This window comes from Gymnoscopelus braueri, assembly GCF_963280865.1.
Source record: "Gymnoscopelus braueri genome assembly, chromosome: 3".
In the NCBI taxonomy this organism is placed as follows: Eukaryota; Metazoa; Chordata; class Actinopteri; order Myctophiformes; family Myctophidae; genus Gymnoscopelus; species Gymnoscopelus braueri.
The window spans coordinates 1424763-1448728 of record NC_137612.1 but is presented as its reverse complement, the minus strand read 5'-3'; the positions used below and the strand labels follow the sequence as shown (position 1 = coordinate 1448728).

Genomic DNA, 23966 nt, shown 5'->3' with positions numbered 1-23966 from the left:
TTTAATTTAATTTAATTAACACATTGACCGCCAGAGGTTAATCTCATAATGTACTCACCAGTGCCAACGTGTTATTGTTGTTTTTTTGTTTTTTTCATGTCGCCATAGATCTTGTTAAAATCCTTAAGATTGAGCCGTACACGGTCTGTTTACATCCGCGACATGTCACTGTATCTCCCAGTGAAAACCGCATGTCAAACGGATCTCCATGATTGTAGTTAGAGCGGATTACGTTAAACAGTGATATGCGAGGAGAAAAAACTACAGGAAGAGAATTGAGTTTCAGTGTGCGCTTTAGAATGGGAGCCGACGTGATCGTCAAAACCGGATCCCAAATAATTCTGTTTCCGGTCATCAAACCGGAACCGGAAATGGATCAAAAAATTCCGAAAGTGCACCTGGAAAATTTCAGCGCGAAAAGACCGTGGACCGTAGGGCTACGGTCTCGGCGCTTAACAGTTGGATTTAATGGACCGTAGGACTACGGCCTTGGCGGTTAATGTGTTAATAGTAATGGATGCCGAGGTTTTAAATGATGGTGATATAATGAACATTCCACTCACACGCAGCATGACAGGTTTCTCCTCCTCCTTGTCGATAGGATGGTTGGTGCTGTGAACCCATGTGTTGGTGCAGAGGTGTCTGAGACGCACGTACGAGTTCCTGAGAGAACATTACATTTACATTACATTTACATTACATTTATATTACATTTACATTACATTTATATTACTGAGGGAATGTCTGGACCCATAAAGAATGGATTGTGTTTTACCAGGTGTAGTGACAGTTTTCTTTTTTTTTTGTTAAGATATTTCTTGGGGCTTTTATGCCTTTATTTGGACAGGACAGTAGACTGACAGGAAATGGGGAGAGAGAGAGATGGGGGGAGAGATACAACAAAGGTCGTCGGGAACGGGAGTCGAACCCGCGACACGCTGTGAAGCTGGATTACCAGCTTATGTGGTATGCGCCCGGACCGCTAGGCCAGTGGACAGCCCCCTAGTGACAGTTTGTTATCGGAAAGCCAAGTAAAGATTTCACTGAGTTCAGAAATGAGAGCTTCCTCAACATGCATGTTGTCCTCGCCCCAGGACCATGAGATCATCAGCGAACAAGAACTATTTGCAGTTCCAGGCTGCTTTCATGTCATTAATGTATAGAAGGAACAGTAAGGGCCCTAGTATGCTTCCTTGAGGAACCCCACAGTTCACTGGGAGGGACGAGGACATGGCCCACGTGTTCTCTTCCATCAAGGTAGGATTTCATCCAGGAAAAATAATGTTCTACATTTCCAGAGTTATAGGCCAAAACGTGTATCTGCCTGTTATACTATAGCTACATTTTATGGCTGCATTTCTTCCTCGGCCTGGTGGGAATGTGTGTGCAAAGTTTCAGGGCGATCGGACGCCGCGTTCATGATTTGAGGCATTTTGTTCAAAACAGGCCACTACTGCAAACTTTAGAATCCAATCTTAGCCAATCAGGATGGATTATGACAAATTGGACAGATCTGTCTTGATCACGTGACTATAAAGAGATACTGTCTACCAATGTGTGTGATGTTTGATAATAATAATAATAATAAACTTTATTTGTATAGCACCTTTCATGACATGAAATGCAGCTCAAAGTGCTTTACAGAGCAAGAATACAATTACAGTTACAACCAGTTTGGACAAAATATGTAGGAGTAAATTATCTAAAAATCTGTTTTACAAAAATCGTCCTCCTGGTGGCGCTATAACAGGCCGATGTGAGACATGTGGGCCAGAGGTTCTGCTCAGGCATCCAGGGAGTGTGTGTGCACAGTGTCATGGCGATCAGTCCAACGGTGCCGGAGATTAGCTGCTCTACTGGTTGACAAGGAGTTCTGCCTGAAGCTCACAACGCACTATCTCCCCGGGTTAAGTTGTCTCTTGTCTACAGTAAGAGGTGGAAAATGTATCTTTCATGTGGGAGACCGGGGTTTCCCACTGAAACCTCTCATCCTTCAAATTCTAACTTTTTGTGTGTTTTCATAAATTAACGCCGTACTTGATCATACTACAGCGTCACGCAAAAAGCATCAAAAGTAGCAGATCTACAAGCTCAATAAGTGGCGTGAAGCGACGTGTTTTGAGCTTGTAGATCTGCTGCTTTTGATATATTAGCATTTGAATCAGTAACAGTTTTGGACATATCAGGATTCCAACCGACAGAAACCGTTTAACATGTGTAGGACACACACACACACACACACACACACACACACACACACAGCATTATAGAGCTTCAGCTGATAAGGTAAAGAAAGGACCTCGACTATGTATTCCTATTTCAGGAATAAATGTCTTTGCACAACATTGTTAACTATAAAGATAACAATGTGTCCATCCATCCACACTGATGAATCGTCTATTCTTCTATTCTGTACTATTCTAACCCTAACCCTGCATATTATGCTATGCATGTATATTTTCATGCACAGCTCCAGTGATCCATCTGTATGAGACGTCATCAGTGATCGTGGAATTTGCCGTCGCTTTCAAATGACACAGAGTTTCTGATCCTATGAGGCCGACCGGTCGACCACTCCGTCCTCATCTAATCCTCTCCTCCTCGCAGGGGCGGCAGTGGCTCAGGGGTAGAGTGGCCGGGTAGAGTGAACTGGAAAACCGCAAGGTTCCCAGTTCGATCCCGGGCTGGGGCGCTCCCCTAGAGTTAGTGTCGAAGTGTCCTTGAGCAAGACGCTGAACCCCTAATTGCTCCCGATGAGCAGGTTGGTGCCTTGCATGGTTTCCTCCGCCATCGGTGTGTGAATGTGTGTGTGAATGGGTTAATGGCACAATCAATGTAAAGCGCTTCGGATAGAAGCGCTATATAAATGCACCATTTACCATTTAGGCACAGGGGCGGGGCTTAGGCACAGGGGCGGGGCTTAGGCACGAGTGGAGGACGCGAGGAGAGTGAGCGAGTGTGAAATGTTTGGTGTATCGGAATTCATCTTGAGTGTCCCTGAGCCACAGCTCATAGCTTGTAGATCTGTTATGGGGGGGGGGGGGGGTATGTATGTATGTATACCTGGGTACCAGGGAGTCTCCTCCTCTCAGGGTGGTCGGGTCCAGTTCAAAGATGGAGGAGATGTCGTTTCCGTCGGGCACAGAGACCAGGGTGTACATCACCTTGTCCTGGGCGTTCCTCAGGCGGGCGCGCAACGCCTCCTGATCTGAATCCAGCTGGAGAGGAGAGGAGAGGGAGAGGGAGAGGGAGGGGGAGGGGGAGGGGGAGGGGGAGGGGAGGGGAGAGGGAGGGGGAGGGGGAGGGGGAGAGGGAGTTAACTCAATGAGTTAACTCAATGATGGACAAAAGAACTATCTCCACATGAACTCATTCACTGTCAGATTTATTTCTGGCTGTTTGCCCACTGCCAGCAATTGTCGTTTTTTCGTAACTTTCAACAGGTCACAAAAAATATAAATATTCATTGTGATCGCAAGTCCTATGGTTTGTAAACACACACGCTATCCGTGCACGTCGTCCAGACAACAAACATCCCAATCGTCTCGACTACTTCTCCTGCAGCCCCATCTAAACATGACATTTCTCATCAAAGACGCACACGCTTCTCTAACTTTTTCAGCTGGCCACAGAACATGTACATCCCTTAGGATCGTGTGTCCGACTGTTTGTAAACACACACACAGGGTAGGTGTGTGTGTGTTGGCCAGAGAAAAAATATTCCATCTGCGACATTCCCTTCTCCTGTGGCAGCAAACACGGTGGAACACGGCGGAAAAAACAGGAAGCGGACGGGAACGGAAAGCTTGGATTGACCATATTTCCGTATCCGGGTGAGTTACAGTGAAAATGGTCACTGCGGGTATAAAATCTAATAAAATAAAAAAATATGTTTATTACGTCCGTGACTCCACTTGAGCTGTATTTGGATAAAGTGTGTATATATAAAGACACATTCAAGTATCTGACAATGTATAAAGTGATGATTGATTAGGCAAAAACAAATGTAAAACAGCACAGTTATATTTAAAATACTACTGTCTAACAGGTCCGTTCATAAAAGTCCTTGCGGACTTGTTTCCAATGAGGGCCTTGGTATTCAATTCATAGGCATATATAGTGGCACCACAGTTCAAATATCATTACAAAATAAACAGCAAAAAAAAATAACACTATGTACAACAATTAAGAGGGGAAAATATGTACAAGAGCAGGGGGGGGGAGAGTCTGCTGTCTAACGGGAAAATGGTACTACCTCCTCTTTTGGCCTCCTGAAAGGTGATTTTTTTAAGGCTCTTTTAAATGAGCCCAGCGAACTGCATTTTTTGAGGGATGGAGTTAGACTATTCCAATCCTGGGTGGCAGTGCTGTAGAAGGAGATTTTGCCCATGTTTGATTTATGGGTGGGTGGTACCAAATTGTTGTTAACGCTCCCTCTGGTATTGTGACTGTGGGTGTCGCTAACCTTTTGGAGGTATTTACTCAGATATGCGGGAATAGGGGGCATATCGGGCAAATCTGCATTTACAATTTTGAAGGCCAGTCCCATTTTTAGTTGTTTAACCCTGTCTTCCACCCTGAGCCAGCCTAGGCTGGCAAAATGGGTGGGAGAAATGGGCCCCAATCCGAGGAGTAGCCGAATCAGTTTGTTTTGGGAGGTTTGAAGCTTAGTCTTCAGTGACACTGAGGTGTTGGAGTACCAGGAGGTGCAAGCATAGTCAAAAAGTGGTTGAATCAGGGCCCCAGAGAGGGTCCTGAGGGCCTGAGGGTTGACAAAAGAGGAAACTCTGCCCATAAATTTGGAATTTTAGAATACAACCCAAATAGGTAATCAATATGTGCAAAAAAGCAAAGTTCGGAGCTGAGCGCCTCCTCAACTTGCAACTTGTCCTCTCCCGAGATCAGGAGTGCCGAGTCATCAGCGAACAGGAACAATTTGCAGTTACAGGCAGCATTCATGTCGTTAATGTATAGAAGAAACAGTAACGGCCCTAGAATGCTGCCCTGAGGAACCCCACAGCTCACCGGGAGGGATGAGGACATGGTTCCGTTGATGTCAACCACTTGTTCTCTTCCCTCCAGGTAAGATCTCATCCAGTTTAGTGATGTGCAGTCAAAACCAATCGCCCTCAGCTTATCAAGTAAAATTGAGTGGTTTACAGTGTCAAACGCTTTTTGGAGGTCCAACATGACCATGCCGCAGTATTTGCCCGCGTCTACCTCACGTTTGATGTAGTCGGTCAGATACAGTAGGCATGTGTCAGTGGAATGGGAGGTTCTGAAGCCCGATTGGAATTCAAACAACAGTTTATGCTCGCTGAGGTAGCTGTTGATTTGTTCTTGAATTAATCGCTCTACAACCTTTGAGATGGAACAAAGGATGGAAACAGGCCTATAGTTGCCAGGTTCTAATTTGCTTCCTTTTTTATGCAGAGGGACTCTTGCCAACTTGAAATCCTGTGGGATAGTGGATAGTGGATAGTGGGTAGTGGAGAAGACATTCCCAGCTCAAAGAGACCTTTTGACAAAACCACAATTATTTGGTCCAATGACTTACTTTATTCAATTCAATACATGCCAGACCAGTACAATGTAGTAGTTTTAATGTAATAAAGCCAAAGTAGCCTCAAACAACTCATGACCCGCTGATATGATCAAGTGTTCCCATGCAGCTGAGGACCTTTCATAATGAAGCTATAGTGTAACTAGTATAACGTGATACCGTGAGAACGTTATGAACAGTGAACTGATCATTTATGGGTCTATAGCAGTGGTTCTCAAACTTTTTCATGTCAAGGACCCCCAAATTGACACTTATTGTCCCGCGGACCCCCATTTCAAAAGATATGCCAGGGAGCCCCATTTTTTACGGCTCTAGCAGTGAGATTCTCAACCATTTTAATTTCAAGGACCCTCAGTTTGACATGCATTAGGCTACGGACCCCCATTTAATGACGTTTCTATCACTTGGACCGCAACTTATATTGTAAAATGTATGTCAATTTAACTCTGAGAGTGTACAAATGGAACCAAATGGACCCGTTAGGGTCCATTTGGTTCCATTTGTACACTCTCAGAGTTACAGACCCATAAGGGTCCATTTGGTGCCTAATCTATCATTTAGCTGGGGACCCCTGGAGGTTCTGTAAGTGATCATTACTATAGAGTGTTTGTTCAGTACCAGGGGGCTCCACCAGGGGGCTCCTTGTCTCTACAACTATTTAACCCATTAAGACCAGGAACGCATCTGTGCCATTTTAGATTTCTTTGTCTATTCAAAAAATAGTAGATCTACAAGCACAGAGTGCCGCGTTATGAGCTTGCAGATCTTGATTTCTTTGTTTTTATCGTGGGCATTTGTAAAAATCTTTAACTCAAATTTGTAACTCAAATCCCTGGAACAAATGTATTTACAAATGTTCGCTTTAAAATATATATATATTCAAAGGTTTGCAAAAATGTTCACGATGTTTTAAAAAAAATGCAGATCTACAAGCTCATAGTGCGGCACTCTGTTGTTTTGAATTAGCCAAAGAAATAAAAAATGACACAGATGTGTTCCTGGGATTGAATGGTTTAACTTGACACACACATGTATTCTCTGTCAAAGACTGCCATCTGCTGGCCACTGATTAGTAGTTAATACCTTCTCTCACCATGGGCTGTGTCTCTGTGACTATAATCTCTCAAGAACAGATTCTGCTCTGCGTTGGAATCTGTCGTGAAGGCTCGTCATAACATGTACACACTGGGCTACAAGTGGGCGTGCCTTCAGATCAGGAAGCAGGCCGCGCTTTACCCAATCAAATGTAGTGGGCGGGATTCACGTGTCCGTCGATCTTTCCCACTCGAAACAAACCAAAACTAATTAAACGATAGCGTCCTCGGAACAGACAAAACCACGGAAAGATATTCACATTTTAACTTGCTCTTTCATCATAGAAACAAGTGGGCTTATAACCAAAACCATCCATGTTCTCTGGGAGAAGTGGTGTTAGTGTTCCGTGTAGAAATATTGTTAGTGGGAATGAGAATAGTGGCACCACCGGAAGTGAAAGCTGAAGGCAGACCTAAACCCCGGTTTCCTTTGCGCACGGGTGCTACGTCGCCATTGTCCCAGAGCCAAGTAAGATAGTACAAACAGCAGAGGGCGCTGTTTTTCATTCTTATTTGGTTCTGGGTTCCCAGATTGCTGTGACTATGATACTATAATACTATGATACTGCAACGGACGGGGTTCCCGCGAATACCCGGCGGGTACCCCGTCCGCTGCAGGACTCTTATACTCTTGTATAAGTTCACGGGTACGGCGACGGGCGGTACTGAACTAAACGCGGGTGGGTAACATTTTATTGTGAAAATCAGAGAGCACTGTTTCCACCCAAACAACGTCACTTGTGTAACTTAACACAACACAACAGCATGGAGCACGCTGGTCAGTTATCTTAACTCACAAAAACACATTGAACATCCTGTTAAACCTTCAAATTAAAACCATCTGACAACGTAAACAACGACACATGCGTACTGTGTGTGTGTATGCGTGTTCGCGCGTGTGGCTAAAGCTCACTCCTCCGTCTTCACTTGATTTCTGAACGAACCTGACCACTGAATGTAGCTCTGTTGTTGAAGGCTGCTCTCTTTTTCAACACATTTCAACACTTTTAAATTGAGTGACTGTAATCACGGGTAAACGGGCGGACAACGGGTCCATTATTTGACGGGCGGGTCTTGTTCGTATTTTGAAATAATCACGGGTGACGGGTCGGTCTAAGGATCTGATTGACGGGCGGGATCAGTTTGAATCGATTCACGATAAATGGTTACATGCCTAGAATAAAGCCTTAAGTTTAAAGCATTCTTACTGAGGAACGTGACTCCAGACATTCCTCTTCATAGTCGGGATTCACCTGCAACAACACAGATATACCTATTACACAGATATACCTATTATAAAGATATACCTATTACACAGATATACCTATTATAAAGATATACCTATTATACAGATATACCTATTACACAGATATACCTATCACACAGATATACCTATTATACAGATATACCTATCACACAGATATACCTATTACACAGATATACCTATTATAAAGATATACCTATTACACAGATATACCTATTATAAAGATATACCTATCACACAGATATACCTATTACACAGATATACCTATTACACAGATATACATATTACACAGATACACGTATTACATTATAATGTTATTAGAAGATACAGAACAGATATACCTATTACAACGTTATATGAAGAAAATAATTTACTGAATTACTGTTATTACAGCAAATAATGATCTTCTAGAAGCAACGACTGCAGGAGAATAAATCCTCTCTTTCGGGAGGAATCCTCATAATGTCCAAAACTACTACTTTTCAAGATTCAAATTCAAAAGCGTCAAAAGTAGCAGATCTGCAAGCGTTTTGAGCTTGTAGATCTGCTACTTTTGATGCTTTTGTGTGACACTGTAGTATGATCAAGTAGAGAGTTAATTTATGAAAACACACAAAGTTAGAATATGGAGATAAGAGGTTTCTGTTGAACAGACAGAACAGATCTAACAGACCTCTGAACAGACAGAACAGACAGAACAGATCTAACAGACCTCTGAACAGACAGAACAGATCTAACAGACCTCTGAACAGACAGAACAGAGCTGAGAACAGACAGAACAGATCTAACAGACCTCTGAACAGACAGAACAGAGCTGAGAACAGACAGAACAGATCTAACAGACCTCTGAACAGACAGAACAGACCTCAGAACAGATCTAACAGACCTCTGAACAGACAGAACAGAGCTGAGAACAGACAGAACAGATCTAACAGACCTCTGCTGCCAGGTAGTGTCCAGTCGCCAGGTGTTTGAACCTGAACAGGCTGTTCCAGTAGCCTGCTCCTCCTCGACATGGATCATGCTGTACCACCTGACACCACCAGGGGGAGACACACAGTGACACTTTTATTCATCCAATAAGATCTGTGGCATTTTGAGATTTATTTGGCTATTCACAAATAGCAGATCTACAAGCTCATAGCGCGGCACCGAGTGCCGCGCTATGAGCTTGTAGATCTGCTATTGTTTGTTTGCAAATCTTTGATTACACAGTACACACAAACACACACACACACACACACACACGCGTAGAGTATGAGCACACACACCTCCACCTCCCACAATGCTTTGCTGCTGGTAGCTGAGGTAGCTGACTGTCGTCCGGTGGTTCGTAGGAAGACGTATTGTTTCTTACGGTGGTCGTCACACGTCAGGAACTTCTCTTGTTCTGCGTGAAACAAGCGCACTACGTCACCCTGGCAACGGAGGAGGGAGAATCCATTCAGTATTATTAGTATGAAACATGACAAACATCCTGCTTTTAAAGGTTCTATCCACAAGTTTCCCAGTGAATTATGGGAATCACTTCCTGTCGTCAGTCATTCAATGTCATTCAACAGGAAGTGATTCCCATAATTCACTAGACAACGTGTGGATAGATTCTCCAATGAAAAGACAAGTCAGTTCCACTGTGTGTTGGTCCTAAAATAATGTTTTCAAATTGTGCAAAATTGACATTCTATGAAAATAATTAAATGTATTTCTGTGGTGATAGATGTGATTAATTGGCAGCTGTGTGACAGACAGACAGACAGACAGACAGACAGACAGACAGACAGACAGACAGGCAGGCAGGCAGACAGACAGACAGACAGACAGACAGACAGACAGACAGACAGACAGACAGACAGACAGACAGACAGACAGACAGGCAGACAGACAGGCAGACAGACAGACAGACAGACAGACAGACAGGCAGACAGACAGACAGACAGGCAGACAGACAGACAGACAGACAGACCCCTTTAAGGATGATCTCCTGGTTGTCGCCCCATTTCATGAACAGGACGATCTTCCAGCTGGTGTTACAGTTGACCGAGTTCACCTGAAACACAGACAGACAGACAACAGTTCCTCATGAATATAATACACACATATATAAACCTGCTCCAGTCTCAGGTTTGGGGTTTGGACCCGTGCAGATCTCTATCTACGGGTGTTAAACAGGGTTAAAGTGCTTCTCCGTTGGCTTTGTCTTACAGTCTATGGTGGTACGGCACACAGAGAACAATACCTGCCGTGGCTGACAGAGGAATGAATGATGGGTAATATTTGCCTAATGGCTTCACTGTGTGAAGGGTGTGTTTACTGTAGTATTTAGTTATTATGACATATTGTTCAGATCCAGCACTGTGACATTTATTGCTGCATGATGCCAAATGCAATAAGGAAAGTGGGAGGGGCCTGTGGAACAATGCACTGGTTGTCTGATGACAGAACGTTGTGTACGACACAGAACACATTGTAGAACCACATGAACTCCCACACTAACATGTCACCACTGGTGGAAAAAGTACTCAAATGTTTTACTTAAAGTTGTACAATGCAGAATCACAAATAACGATTTTTAGCAACCTCTGCTGGTCACTACCGTCACTGCATACAATTTCCGTAGTCCTCGATTACCCAGAATTCCATTCGTTTTCACCGGAAGCCGGAAGCGTTTCAAAAAGCGATCTTTTAATTGTTTTATACTATCTACGGATCGTTTCTCTTAGCCAGTGGAGCATTAGTTACCATGAGCTGTGCTTTCTTTTTCTGTTCTTTTTCGATCTTCCAATCCTACATTCTCTTAAAATCAGCGTGAGGTTCCTTTTTGTTATTAGCGCGGTAGTTCCTGGCCAAACAGGAAACCGTTGTGGTAGTTCCTGGCCGACGTCATGACGTTGGCCAGGAACGTCATTTTCCCGGGAAAGTCCCCCCCGTCCACGTTCAATAGAAAATATATAAATATAAGGCTTCCGGGGGTGAAATTCATGGAGTGGGTGTTGTGAAACTTTTGCCACTCACAAAAGATATACAATTTAACTTTAGTTTTGTTGAAAACGTTACCTAGTATGCCTTTAAGTAAAAGTAGCAATAAAAATGCTACTTGAGTAAAAGTACAAAAGTATTAGCATCAAAAATAAAATAGGGCCTTAACTCATTCAGTGCCAGACTTATTTCTGGCTGTGTTGGCCCAGTGCCAGAGCCAAAAATTCATTGTAAAAAAAAAGTGCTCAGGAGCCGAGATACAGCCTTTTTCAGTAAGAAGTTAAACAAGAAGTGAATGGAGCAGCAAATCTTCAAATCATCATATCTTGGGTTCTGAACATTTTTTCAAAAAAAGATGAGCATTTTTATCGTAAGCCCTGAGCGCCACATGACGTCTAGAACGTCATGTGGCGCTCAGGGCTTACGATAAAAATGGACGTCTTAGACGTCATGTGGCGCTGCATGAGTTATTCATTTGAGTTAAAAAACACAAAGTGTAAATATGAGGATGTATAAAGTCTGACCTCGTTACATCCTGGGTTGTCCACCAGCTGGTGTGTGCTGGCATGGAGCGGCTGGCCTGCATTCACCGGGTTCAAGACCACCTTGTCACCGATCACCACCTGTTACCATGACACACACACATGATCAATACATGATCAATACATCACCACCTGTTACCATGACACACACACATGATCAATACATGATCAATACATCACCACCTGTTACCATGACACACACACATGATCAATACATGATCAATACATCACCACCTGTTACCATGACACACACACATGATCAATACATCACCACCTGTTACTCACACTGTCTCTGATAGAGCGCAGCTTGTAGAAGGGTTAGTTAGGTTAGGTTAGGTTAGGGTTAGGTAGGTTAGGGTTAGGTTAGGGTTAGGTTAGGTAAAGTAAGGTAGGGTTGGGTTGGGTTGGGTTGGGTAGGTTAGGTTAGGTTAGGTTAGGTTAGGTTAGGTTAGGGTTAGTTAGGTTAGTTTAGGTTAGGTTAGGTTAGGTTAGGTTAGGGTTAGTTAGGTTAGTTTAGGTTAGGTTAGGTTAGGGTTAGTTAGGTTAGTTTAGGGTTAGTTAGGTTAGGGTTAGTTAGGTTAGGTTAGTTAGGTTAGGTTAGGTTAGGTTAGGTTAGGTAGTTAGGTTAGATAGTCGTGACTCACACTGTCTCCGATGGAGCGCAGCTTGTAGAAGGGCTGGATGTAGAACCAGGAGCCCTCGTTTCCAGCGGTGTCCAGCATCACTCTCATGGCGTTCTTCTCCAGCAGCGCCGGCAGACGCTTGTTGACCGTCAGGTACTTATTACTCTTCAGGTGGAGCAGCTGAAATCAAGCAAAATGATGGCATGGTATATATATATATATATATATATATATATATATATATATATATATATATACCATAAATATAATATATATATATATATATATATATATATATATATATATATATATATTAGTGTTTCCCAAACTTTCCCCACTTTTTTTAAAACAAATATACATATTATTATTATTATTGTCTCCGCCAGACTGAAGGCGTGGTGGAGACTAGGTTGTGCACCCTGTCCGTCCATCTGTCCGTCCGTCCGTGTGTGTGTGTTCGTCTGTCCGTCCGTGTGTGTGTGTGTTCGTCTGTTCGTCCGTCTGCGAGCAGCTATTCTGCGGCACCGTTGGCCTGATGGATGTGTGCACACACCAGTGGTGATTTTGTCGACTAAAAACTACTCTATGATGACTAAAACTAAGACTAAATATATTGACAATTTCGTCAACAAATAAAAACTAGACCAAAATGTCAGTGAGGGATCTAGTGGAGAAGAGATCCAGTAGAACTAAAAGACAAGTCATTTTATGTTTGGTTGCACTCGGGTGTTGCGCTCTGAAAATAGCAGATCTACAAGCTCACAACAGTATGCAACCAAGTGTAAAATCAGCCATTACGTCAAGGCACCGCCAAAATACATTTTAGTCGACTAAATCAACTGTAGATTTAGTTGATCGATTAATTGATTGATTGAATATTTTATTTAAAAAAATTAAAACAGCACAGTTACATTTAAAATACTTTGTCTAAAAGGTCCGTTCATTAAAGGAGAGATCCGCCCATTTTAAGTGTTATCTTTGATGTGTCGCTAATCACTCACCATCATTGAAAGGGACGTTGAGTTATTTCAGAGAGTCCCTTGTCGTGCAGTCTGTCGACCCCCTCCGTTGGCATAATGGGAGCCCGTGTAAGAGTGAAAATCGTCTATTATAACCGATGCAAAGTTAGTTTTTTGCTCATTGTGGAGTCTCATGATACTCAAACGTGCACTGAATGTCGCGAACGAGCTATCGTTCATGCAGAACGAGATGATGCTGGTTGCTTACTTCTTCCACAGACGCCAGGTTCTGTGGAAGAAGTAAGCAACCAGCGTCGTCTAGTTCTGCACGAACGATAACTCGTGCGCGACTTTCAGTGCATGTTTGAGTATCATGAGACTCCACGATGAGCAGTAGTAGAGAAAAAACTAACTTTGCATCGGTTATAATAGACGAATTTCACTCTTACACGGGCTCCCATTATGCCACGGAGGGGGTCGCCAGACTGCAGGACACGGGACTCTCTGGAATAACTCAACGTCCATTTCAATGATGGTGAGTGATTAGCGACACATCAAAGAAAATGTCCGGATCTCTCCTTTAAAGTCCTTGCGGTCTTGTTTCCAATGAGGTCCTTGATAAGGTCCTTGATATGGTCCTTGATATGGTCCTTGATATGGTCCTTGATATGGTCCTTGCGACTAGTATCTTATGATATTTAGTCGCCTAAAACTAGACAAAAACTAAACATTTTCAGATGACTAAATGGAATTTGATTCAAAAGACTAAAATATAATTTGCTGTCAAAATTAACACTGGCACACACAATAGAGGATGCCAGAGCAGAACCTCTGCCCCATATTTTTCACATACACCTGTTAAAGCGCCACCACCATTTTAGCAAGACGGATCTGTCCCATGTTTCATATTCCATCCTGATTGGCTAAGATCGGCTTCCAAAGTTTGCAGAAGTGGTACAAACGTTGTCATACACACCTGGATGACGTTGACACTACAGTCATACACACCTGGATGACGTTTCCGTACTGAATGACTGTTCCCAGCAGCTTCCTGTTTTCAGAGTCATTCTGTTTCTTCTCCAAGTCAGCTGCATGCTGGGAAATGAAGTCAAATGGGAAAAAAGAGAGGAGAGGGATTAAAATGGTCCTGTAACGTAACAGAATTGGCAGTAATCCTGTAACGTAGCAAGTTACTTTTAAAAGCAACGTTACCCAACACTGTTCATGTGTGAGAAGAACAAAAAAAGGAATGTGGAGCTACAAGGTTTCTGTCAGTAACTATATTAAAGAGATAGTTCACCCAAAAAAATGGCTTTTTTACCATTAATCAGTCACACCATGGAAACTTGAATTCATGGATATTTTTTTGTTTTAATGATAATGTGATGACCAGCGGACCGGTAGGCATCGGTTCCGTTAGGAGACACAAAGGAGGCGCTTTGTGTCTCCTAACGGAACCGATGCCGGTCATCAAATTATTGTCTTAGGAATGAGACAAAAAATATAAAATATCCATGAATTCAAGTCTCCATGGGGGACTAATCCATAGAAAAAAAGTCATTTTGTGGGTGAACTATCCCTTTAAACATGAATGGTACAGTACAGTACGGTACAGTACAGTAGTACAGTACAGTACAGTACAGTACGTTAGACAGCAGCGTAGCAGCAACACTGACTCAGTCATCAGTCAGATATTCATGCTTCACCACGGAGGCTTTTTAACCTAAAACTATGTTAGATCCCCACAGAAATGTTCACTTTATGAGTGTGTGGGCTCCTATAGAGAAGATACAGAAGACTTTAAAAGGTATTACATGGAGTAGAGAGGGAAACATGTCTATACAAGGACTCTGTATCAAAACACTTTGATTGTTCTGAAGTTGTGACTGACTGACAGACAGTGTGACTGAGTTATGGTTGTCCTAGTCTTATGGTCTGATGCCTGCTCCCCGGGACAGTGTAATAATGGATGGGGAGAGCACTACAAATCCTGAACCTATGAACCTACAGTATGAACCTTAAGTGATCTTCGTTGCTGTCAGGCAGAAACCTTGTATCTCCATATTCTATCATACAAGAGAGTCACACAAATGTAGTGACAATAGCCGATAAGTGAACTTAAAGCTGTCTTCACTATTTTATAAATACATAAATAATACTAAAGAAAAAGAGTTTTGACTCACATGTAAAGCAGCACAGTGTCAGTGGTGTGTGTGTGTGTGTGTGTGTGTGTGTGTGTGTGTGTGTGTGTGTGTGTGTGTGTGTGTGTGTGTGTGTGTGTGTGTGTGTGTGTGTGTGTGTGTGTGTGGTGTAACTCACATGTAACTTGTTGAGCAGCACAGTGTCAGTAGTGTGTGTGTGTGTGTGTGTGTGTGTGTGTGTGTGTGTGTGTGTGTGTGTGTGTGTGTGTGTGTGTGTGTGTGTGTGTGTGTGGTGTGTGTGTGTGGTGTGTGTGTGTGTGTGTGTGTGGTGTGTAACTCACATGTAACTTGTTGAGCAGCACAGTGTCAGTAGTGCTGTTCCCTCCCGGTTTGGCTGCTTTCCAGAACTGTTTCTGGGCCGAGTAACGGTTCATAGGACACAGTCTGAACAGACAGTCTGAAAACACAGTAATCATAATAATTAATAATCAGTCTTTATTGTCCCAAATGTTCAGTCTCACAGTCTGTTGAACAGAAAGACACACACCAATATAACACACAACAACACAACACCAAGACAACACATAAAGTCCTCAGTATAACACAGAACCATCCTATCAGAGAGACAGTGTGTGTAGGACAGCCATGTGACTGAAGGGTCACAGAACACAGAACCATCCTATCAGAGACACAGTGTGTGTAGGACAGCCATGTGACTGAACTCCTATTAAAATGAACTTTTTGCCTTTTCAAAGTTCTGTATCTTTGGTCCGGATGGCATGATGAGTCTGAAGTGACCATGTATAGAGGATGGCATGATGAGTCTGAAGTGACCATGTATAGAGGATGACATGATGAGTCTGAAGGGACCATGTATAGAGGATGGCATGATGAGTCTGAAGTGACCATGTATAGAGGATGACATGATGAGTCTGAAGTGACCATGTATAGAGGATGACATGATGAGTCTGAAGGGACCATGTATAGAGGATGACATGATGAGTCTGAAGGGACCATGTATAGAGGATGGCATGATGAGTCTGAAGTGACCATGTATAGAGGATGACATGATGAGTCTGAAGTGACCATGTATAGAGGATGACATGATGAGTCTGAAGTGACCATGTATAGAGGATGGCATGATGAGTCTGAAGGGACCATGTATAGAGGATGGTCAGTCAGTGTCATTTGCATTTATGATGCTTCACTCATTCAATCCGGGAACATATCTGTGTCACTTTAGATTTATTTGGCTATTCAAATAAATAGCAGATCTACAAGCTCATTGCGCGGCACCGAGTGCCGTGCTATGAGCTTGTAGATCTGCTATTTTTTTTGAAAAAACGTGAAAATGTGTGCAAATCTTATTTGCCAATCTTATATATTTATATATATTTTTTAAAGCAAACATTTGTGCCTCAAATTTTTGCTTCTGGGGGGGTCCCTGGAACAACATATTTTGAGATGGGGGTCCGCGGCCAAATACATATCATTTTGGGGGTCCTTGACATGAAAGAGTTTGAGAACCACTGATATTATAGCAACATAAGTTTAAATAAAAACTGTCAGGATTTAGAAGACATTTGTAGAATCCCCAGAAGCAAGGATGTTAGTTAAAAATGTTCAGCACAGTGAAACCCTCAGTGATTAGCAACCAGCAATCAGGGGATCCATCATACTGGAGATAAATATTCTGTGACTACTTGAAAAGATAAGAAAATAGAAAAATCGCTGGCAGTGGATGATTTATTTATGCATTTACTCTGGCAGTGAATGAGTTAACGTGTGATGGCTTTACTGTCCATATCAGAACGTGTGGGAAGACCGATGAGGCCAGTAGTGGTGGAAGAAGTCGTCTTTTTAGAGTTTTTATCTAAGAAGTATCAATACCACAATATACAAAAAACTACTCTGTATTTCTACTCTGTTACAAGTAAAAGTCCTCTATTCTATTCATTAACCCATTCCATCCGGTGACCGGTGCCTTGCTGTGTTTTGATTGCGTAATAATTCTACCCAATAGGTCACCACTTTTGGTGTGACAGTGTCACACATCTATTAGGTCTACTGGTTTGGTTTTGTATTACATTCATTAGTATTATGCATCATCTGTGTCATTTTAGATTTGAGATAATTATTTTATACATATTTTAGAAAAATTGTGACAATGTGTGCAAATCTTTGAATATATATATACACACACACACACACACACACACACACACACACACACACACACACACACACACACACACACACACACACACACTCACAGAATTTGCACATATTTTCACGATTTTTCAGAAATAGCCAAACACATCTAAAATGACAGAGATGCTTTCCCGGATCTAATGGGTTAATTTAGGAAAAACTAAAATGTGAAACTCTGCGTGACGACAACGATATACACAACGTACAGTATGTCTAAATATGGTGAGTGAGCTACGTTAGTTATAGGAGAACATCTGAGAACGTTCTCTGGTGGAGCATGGACTCCAGAGAGGTCGGGGTTAAACTGTAAAGGACAGGAAGTAGACGTTGTAGAAAACAAGCTGTTCAGGATGTAAACACTCTGTTAACTATTAAACCCCCAGACCGTCTGAAAATGTGTTTAGCTCCAAGAAAATACTGTGACGCTGCTAGACACCGGTTTGATGTTGACCAGTGATGCACTCACTTCCCCCCCACACACACACACACACACACACACACACACACAGGTGGATATTTGCACTAGGCAGGCTAGGCACTTGCGTAAAAAAGAATAATCTCGACACCCGACTTAATGTTTTCAGGGCAAAAATTATAATACATTTAAAAAAAGGTAATTCAATTATAGCGAACCTGAGCTTTGCTTGGAGCCCCCAACTTCTAAAATCTGCGCACGCACGCGCGCGCGCACACACACACACACACACACACACACAGGTGTTTGCATAATGTTCCCTGATGATCAAAGGATGTGTTGTGGTGGTCATGGTTACAACAGGAACAATCTGAGGAGACACACTATCACATGACATCCTGTCATTTAACTGACATGCTTCACACCGTCGCCATGCCGACACACACACACACACACACACACACACACACACACACACACACACACACACACCATGTCAAGGACCCCCAAAATGATATGTATACGGACCCCCATCTCAAAATATGTATTTCCAGGGACCCCCACAAAAGGCAAAGATTTGAGTTCAAAATGTATATATATATATATATATACATATATATATTCAAAGATTTGCACACATTGTCAAGTGTTTTCAAAAATAGAAGATCTACAAGCTCATAGTGCTATGAGCTTGTAGATCTGCTATTTTTGAATAGTCAGGGGTCTTCAACAGGAGGTCCGGGACCCCTAGGGGGTCCGCCAAATCTTTGTGTGATAGGATTTAGTTTTTTTACATTAACCACTTGAACCCTAAAACTCATTTTCTGAGGGGAACGTTAGCCGAAAATAGCAGATCTACAAGCTCTCAACGCCTAACGCTGCGAGGCGTTGAGAGCTTGTAGATCTGCTATTTTTGGCAAAGAAGCAATAGGTGTAGAGGGAAAAAAGAGCAGACTAAGTACAAAAAAAAAACTTTAATCTGAAAAGCAATTTTATACAATATAGAGGGGGTCCCTGCTTCATCTCTCTCTCAGCTAGGGGGTCCTTGGCCTGAAAACGTTGAAGACCCCTGTGTTAAGTGATTTCCTGGATTGAATGGGTCCAGTGGTTGATGGTATAAACGCCAGCGTTGTGGAGTTACATAACGTAACATAAGAGAACAGCCTCGGGCTAAAAGGGAAGGTCTGTGAGCTTCGTTTCCATACAGAGAGCAGGCTGTATAGACATGATCCTGGTGTGTTTTTTTGTGTTTTGACTATGAGTCATTTGACTCATAGTCTCTTTATCTCACCTTATTTCCTGACTACAATGTAGGCCACACCCCCTCCCCTCCCCACAAGGAAGGGCAGTGCCCCAAAGCATTATGGTCATTGTAGTAATGCAGCAGTCCAGTCAAACCCCAGTCAAACACACAGACTTCTATATTTTTCTGGCCATAAGGGTGCACATTTAAAATGTTGCTACTGTTATCTACTATAAATATTATTAACATTGAGTGACTGTAACTGTAAGTTCTTCCAGGGGTGAAATGCTCCTTTAATCCAGAGATATTCAAAAATAGCAGATATTCAAGCTATGAGCTTCTAGATCTGCTAGTTTTGATATATATATATATATATATATATATATATATATATATATATATATATATATATATATATATATATATATATATATATATAAACAAAAACATTTTTAGATGGGGGTCCGCAGCCAAACACATATAATGAATTGCATTTTTATGGCGCATTTCTAAGTACTCAAACTTTCTCAAGGCGCTTTACAACATTGGAGGCAATGTAGGGTTCAGAGTCTTTGCCCAAGGACACTTCCACATGTGGACAGGAGGAGCCGGGATTCGAACCGCCGAGCCATGGATCATTGGACGACCAGCTCTACCTCCTGAGCCACAGCCAATCACACATCAGTGTTGTTGTCCCTGGCACGAAGAAGTATTGTCATCAAAATATACTTAAAGTACCAAAAGTAAAAGTACTAAAATGTTTGAAAATAGCAGATCTACAAGCTCACAACGCGTCGCGATGCGACGCGTTGTGAGCTTGTAGATCTGCTATTTTCAAATAGCCTAGGTATAAAACAGAGCTAAAGTGGTTAATGTATGTTTTATAATATCATAATTTATACCTGAAAAGTAACTAATAACTAAAGTTTTCTAATAATTGTAGTGGAGTAAAAGTACAATATTTGCCTCTGAGATGTAGTGGAGTAGAAGTAAAAGTACTGAAAATTGGAAATACTCTGGTAAAGTAAAAAAAACTCAAAATTGTACTTAAGTACAGTACTTGAGTAAATGTACTTAGTTACTTTACAACACTGCACAACCCACTTCCATCTGGGATCTCTGTAACCCAACCGCTGAAGAGGGCGGTCCCTTTGTTCAAGCTACTTGGCAGGTGATTGGTTGGGACCGTCTTTCTATCACCTGGTCTGGGCGTGCTAACTCCAACCAATCGCATCGAGGTGTCTACATGACGTAAAGTAGCATCTGTTGTAGTTCTTTTGTATCCTATTCAACCATGATGAACAGAGAAAGAACTACAACGCATCATCAGGCGCTTCTCCATGGCGTCACACCCGGTGATTGGTTGGACCGGTCCCCCCCATCTGGAGGAGTCAGGGTAGTCATCACCATCCTTAGTGATAGACTGGGGGTCTCTCTCTCTCTCTCTCTCTCTCTCTCTCTCTCTCTCTCTCTGAATTCTTATGGTTAAGTCAGAAAACTAATATTAGAACCTCCTCCCTTCAGATCTCTCTCTCCCTCAAACAGAGTCTCTCTCTCTCTCTCTCTCTCTCTCTCTCTCTCTCTCTCTCTCTCTCTCTCTCTCTCTCTCTCTCTCTCTCTCTCTCTCTCTCTCCTCTCTCTCTCTTCTCTCTCTCTCTCTCTCTCTCTCTCTCTCTCTCTCTCTCTCTCTCTCTCTCTCTCTCTCTCTCTCTCTCTCTCTCTCTCTCTCTCTAGCAGCCACAGCAACTTCACCAAATAAGGCCAGCAGAGAGAGGAGGAGGAGGAGGAGGAGGGGGAGAGAGAGGGAGAGGGAGAGGGAGAGAGAGAGAGGGAGAGAGAGAGAGAGAGAGAGAGAGAGAGAGAGAGAGAGAGAGAGGTGTACTCTGATTGCTCTAAGTAAAAGTATGAAATAGAAATACTACTATAAAAGTACAACAGTATTGGTATGAACATAATAGAGTACCTCGCCCCAAACAACATTCGCCACATCTTTCAAACATATCAGATCTGACAGCTCACAAGGTGCTACACATTGTATAAAACATGACTTCAGTGGTTCATGCATGTTTTCTATGCAATTATCTAAATATGCAAAGTAACTTGTAACTGTAACAGTTGTAGTGGAGTTGGAGGCTATTAATAGCCTCTGAGATGTAATGGAGTAGAGGAATAAAGTATTAAAACATTGGTACTCGAGTAAAAATACTTTTACACCACTGGAAAAGGGTGGTCTCTCTCTCTCTCTCTCTCCACCGCCCCCCCCCCCCACTTGTAGTTTATGTTATTCTGACAGAAAAGAGGAGGAGAAGAAGACAAACATATGAGAAGGAAGTGAAACTGGAATGAGAGAGAGAGAGAGAGAGAGAGACAGAAAGGGGGGAGGGGGAGGATAGAAAGAGAGAGAGCTCTTATCTGTTCTCCCGCTCAATGTTGTAAATGTGTGTGTGTGTGTGTGTGATGAGAGTGTTGATAGAACATAAACTAGCTGGGGTGAAAAAGGAGTCAACCATAGAAGAATGTCTAACACACACACACACACACACACACACACACACACACACACACACACACACACACACACACACACACACACACACACACACACACACACACACACACACACACACACACACACACACACACACACACACACACACACACACACACACACACACACACACACACATTGAAGGCCAGTCCTTGGTGTCAGCTGTAGGTGACATCACATCACAGGCTCTCCTGGACTGGCAGGTTGAGCTCATCTCTGCTACATACAGTCCTCTAATGGAGGAAAACCCTACAGTACTATGTAGGCTCTAATGGAGGAAAAGACCTACTGATATGCAGATATATGTGTCGTGTAAAGAAGATCAAACGGATGAAGAGACACACGGACACATAAGTTCAGTTTGCTGCAAAGCATAATAATCCTCAAGTTTGTTCAACCATCAACCACCATCATTAAGCGCTGTAGATGTGACCACAGACTGTACTGTGGTCTGTATGTATTAAAACATGTGACATACAGACTGTATCTAGTCTGTACTGTGGTCTGTATGTATTAAAACATGTGACATACAGACTGTATCTAGTCTGTACTGTGGTCTGTATGTATTAAAACATGTGACATACAGACTGTATCTAGTCTGTACTGTGGTCTGTATGTATGTATTAAAACATGTGACATACAGACTGTATCTAGTCTGTACTGTGGTCTGTATGTATTAAAACATGTGACATACAGACTGTATCTAGTCTGTACTGTGGTCTGTATGTATGTATTAAAACATGTGACATACAGACTGTTGTCTAGTCTGTACTGTGGTCTGTATGTATTAAAACATGTGACATACAGACTGTATCTAGTCTGTACTGTGGTCTGTATGTATTAAAACATGTGACATACAGACTGTATCTAGTCTGTACTGTGGTCTGTATGTATTAAAACATGTGACATACAGACTGTATCTAGTCTGTACTGTGGTCTGTATGCATTAAAACATGTGACATACAGACTGTATCTAGTCTGTACTGTGGTCTGTATGTATTAAAACATGTGACATACAGACTGTATCTAGTCTGTACTGTGGTCTGTATGCATTAAAACATGTGACATACAGACTGTATCTAGTCTGTACTGTGGTCTGTATGTATTAAAACATGTGACATACAGACTGTATCTAGTCTGTACTGTGGTCTGTATGCATTAAAACATGTGACATACAGACTGTATCTAGTCTGTACTGTGGTCTGTATGCATTAAAACATGTGACATACAAACTGTATCTAGTCTGTACTGTGGTCTGTATGTATTAAAACATGTGACATACAGACTGTATCTAGTCTGTACTGTGGTCTGTATGTATTAAAACATGTGACATACAGACTGTATCTAGTCTGTACTGTGGTCTGTATGCATTAAAACATGTGACATACAGACTGTATCTAGTCTGTACTGTGGTCTGTATGTATTAAAACATGTGACATACAGACTGTATCTAGTCTGTACTGTGGTCTGTATGTATTAAAACATGTGACCACAGACTGTATCTAGTCTGTACTGTGGTCTGTATGCATTAAAACATGTGACATACAGACTGTATCTAGTCTGTACTGTGGTCTGTATGTATTAAAACATGTGACATACAGACTGTATCTAGTCTGTACTGTGGTCTGTATGCATTAAAACATGTGACATACAGACTGTATCTAGTCTGTACTGTGGTCTGTATGCATTAAAACATGTGACATACAGACTGTATCTAGTCTGTACTGTGGTCTGTATGTATTAAAACATGTGACCACAGACTGTATCTAGTCTGTACTGTGGTCTGTATGTATTAAAACATGTGACATACAGACTGTATCTAGTCTGTACTGTGGTCTGTATGCATTAAAACATGTGACATACAGACTGTATCTAGTCTGTACTGTGGTCTGTATGTATTAAAACATGTGACCACAGACTGTATCTAGTCTGTACTGTGGTCTGTATGCATTAAAACATGTGACCAGATGGTATTGTAGATCTGCTATTTTTGAATAGCCAAAGTATAAATTAATGGTTATAATCTAAAATGACAGATGCTTTGCCTGTTTTAATGAGTTAAAAGAGTTACACACACCCACCCACACACACACACACACACACACACACACACACACACACACACACACACACACACACACACACACACACACACACACACACACACACACACACACACACACACACACACACACACACACACACACACACACACAGTGTAGTTCCACCACAGACCGCGGTGTAGAGAGAGAGAGAGAGAGAGAGGGTGTTAGGAGAACAGGGTGCTGCTGCAGGGTGCTGCTGCAGGGTGCTTACATTAGGAGGAAATGGTGAGCATACCTCAGTGGTGACAGCGGACAGGCTCTGGTCTGCCTGGCAACAGGCCC

The 23966-nt window shown here is 42.3% G+C and overlaps 1 protein-coding gene across 1 annotated transcript in view; it reads right to left on the bottom strand.

Annotated features, from left to right (window-relative positions):
* Positions 1–23966, bottom strand: part of LOC308082952 (inositol 1,4,5-trisphosphate-gated calcium channel ITPR1-like) — a 144763-nt gene that overhangs the window by 94915 nt on the left and 25882 nt on the right. The window contains exons 4-13 of the mRNA XM_080425032.1: positions 15504–15619; positions 14030–14116; positions 12084–12242; positions 11422–11520; positions 9885–9968; positions 9193–9339; positions 8859–8954; positions 7866–7910; positions 3064–3218; positions 564–663 (exon numbers count right to left, since the gene is read on the bottom strand). Of these exons, the coding sequence (XP_080281158.1) occupies positions 564–663; positions 3064–3218; positions 7866–7910; positions 8859–8954; positions 9193–9339; positions 9885–9968; positions 11422–11520; positions 12084–12242; positions 14030–14116; positions 15504–15619 (1088 nt within the window). The remainder of the gene's footprint in view (positions 1–563; positions 664–3063; positions 3219–7865; positions 7911–8858; positions 8955–9192; positions 9340–9884; positions 9969–11421; positions 11521–12083; positions 12243–14029; positions 14117–15503; positions 15620–23966) is intronic.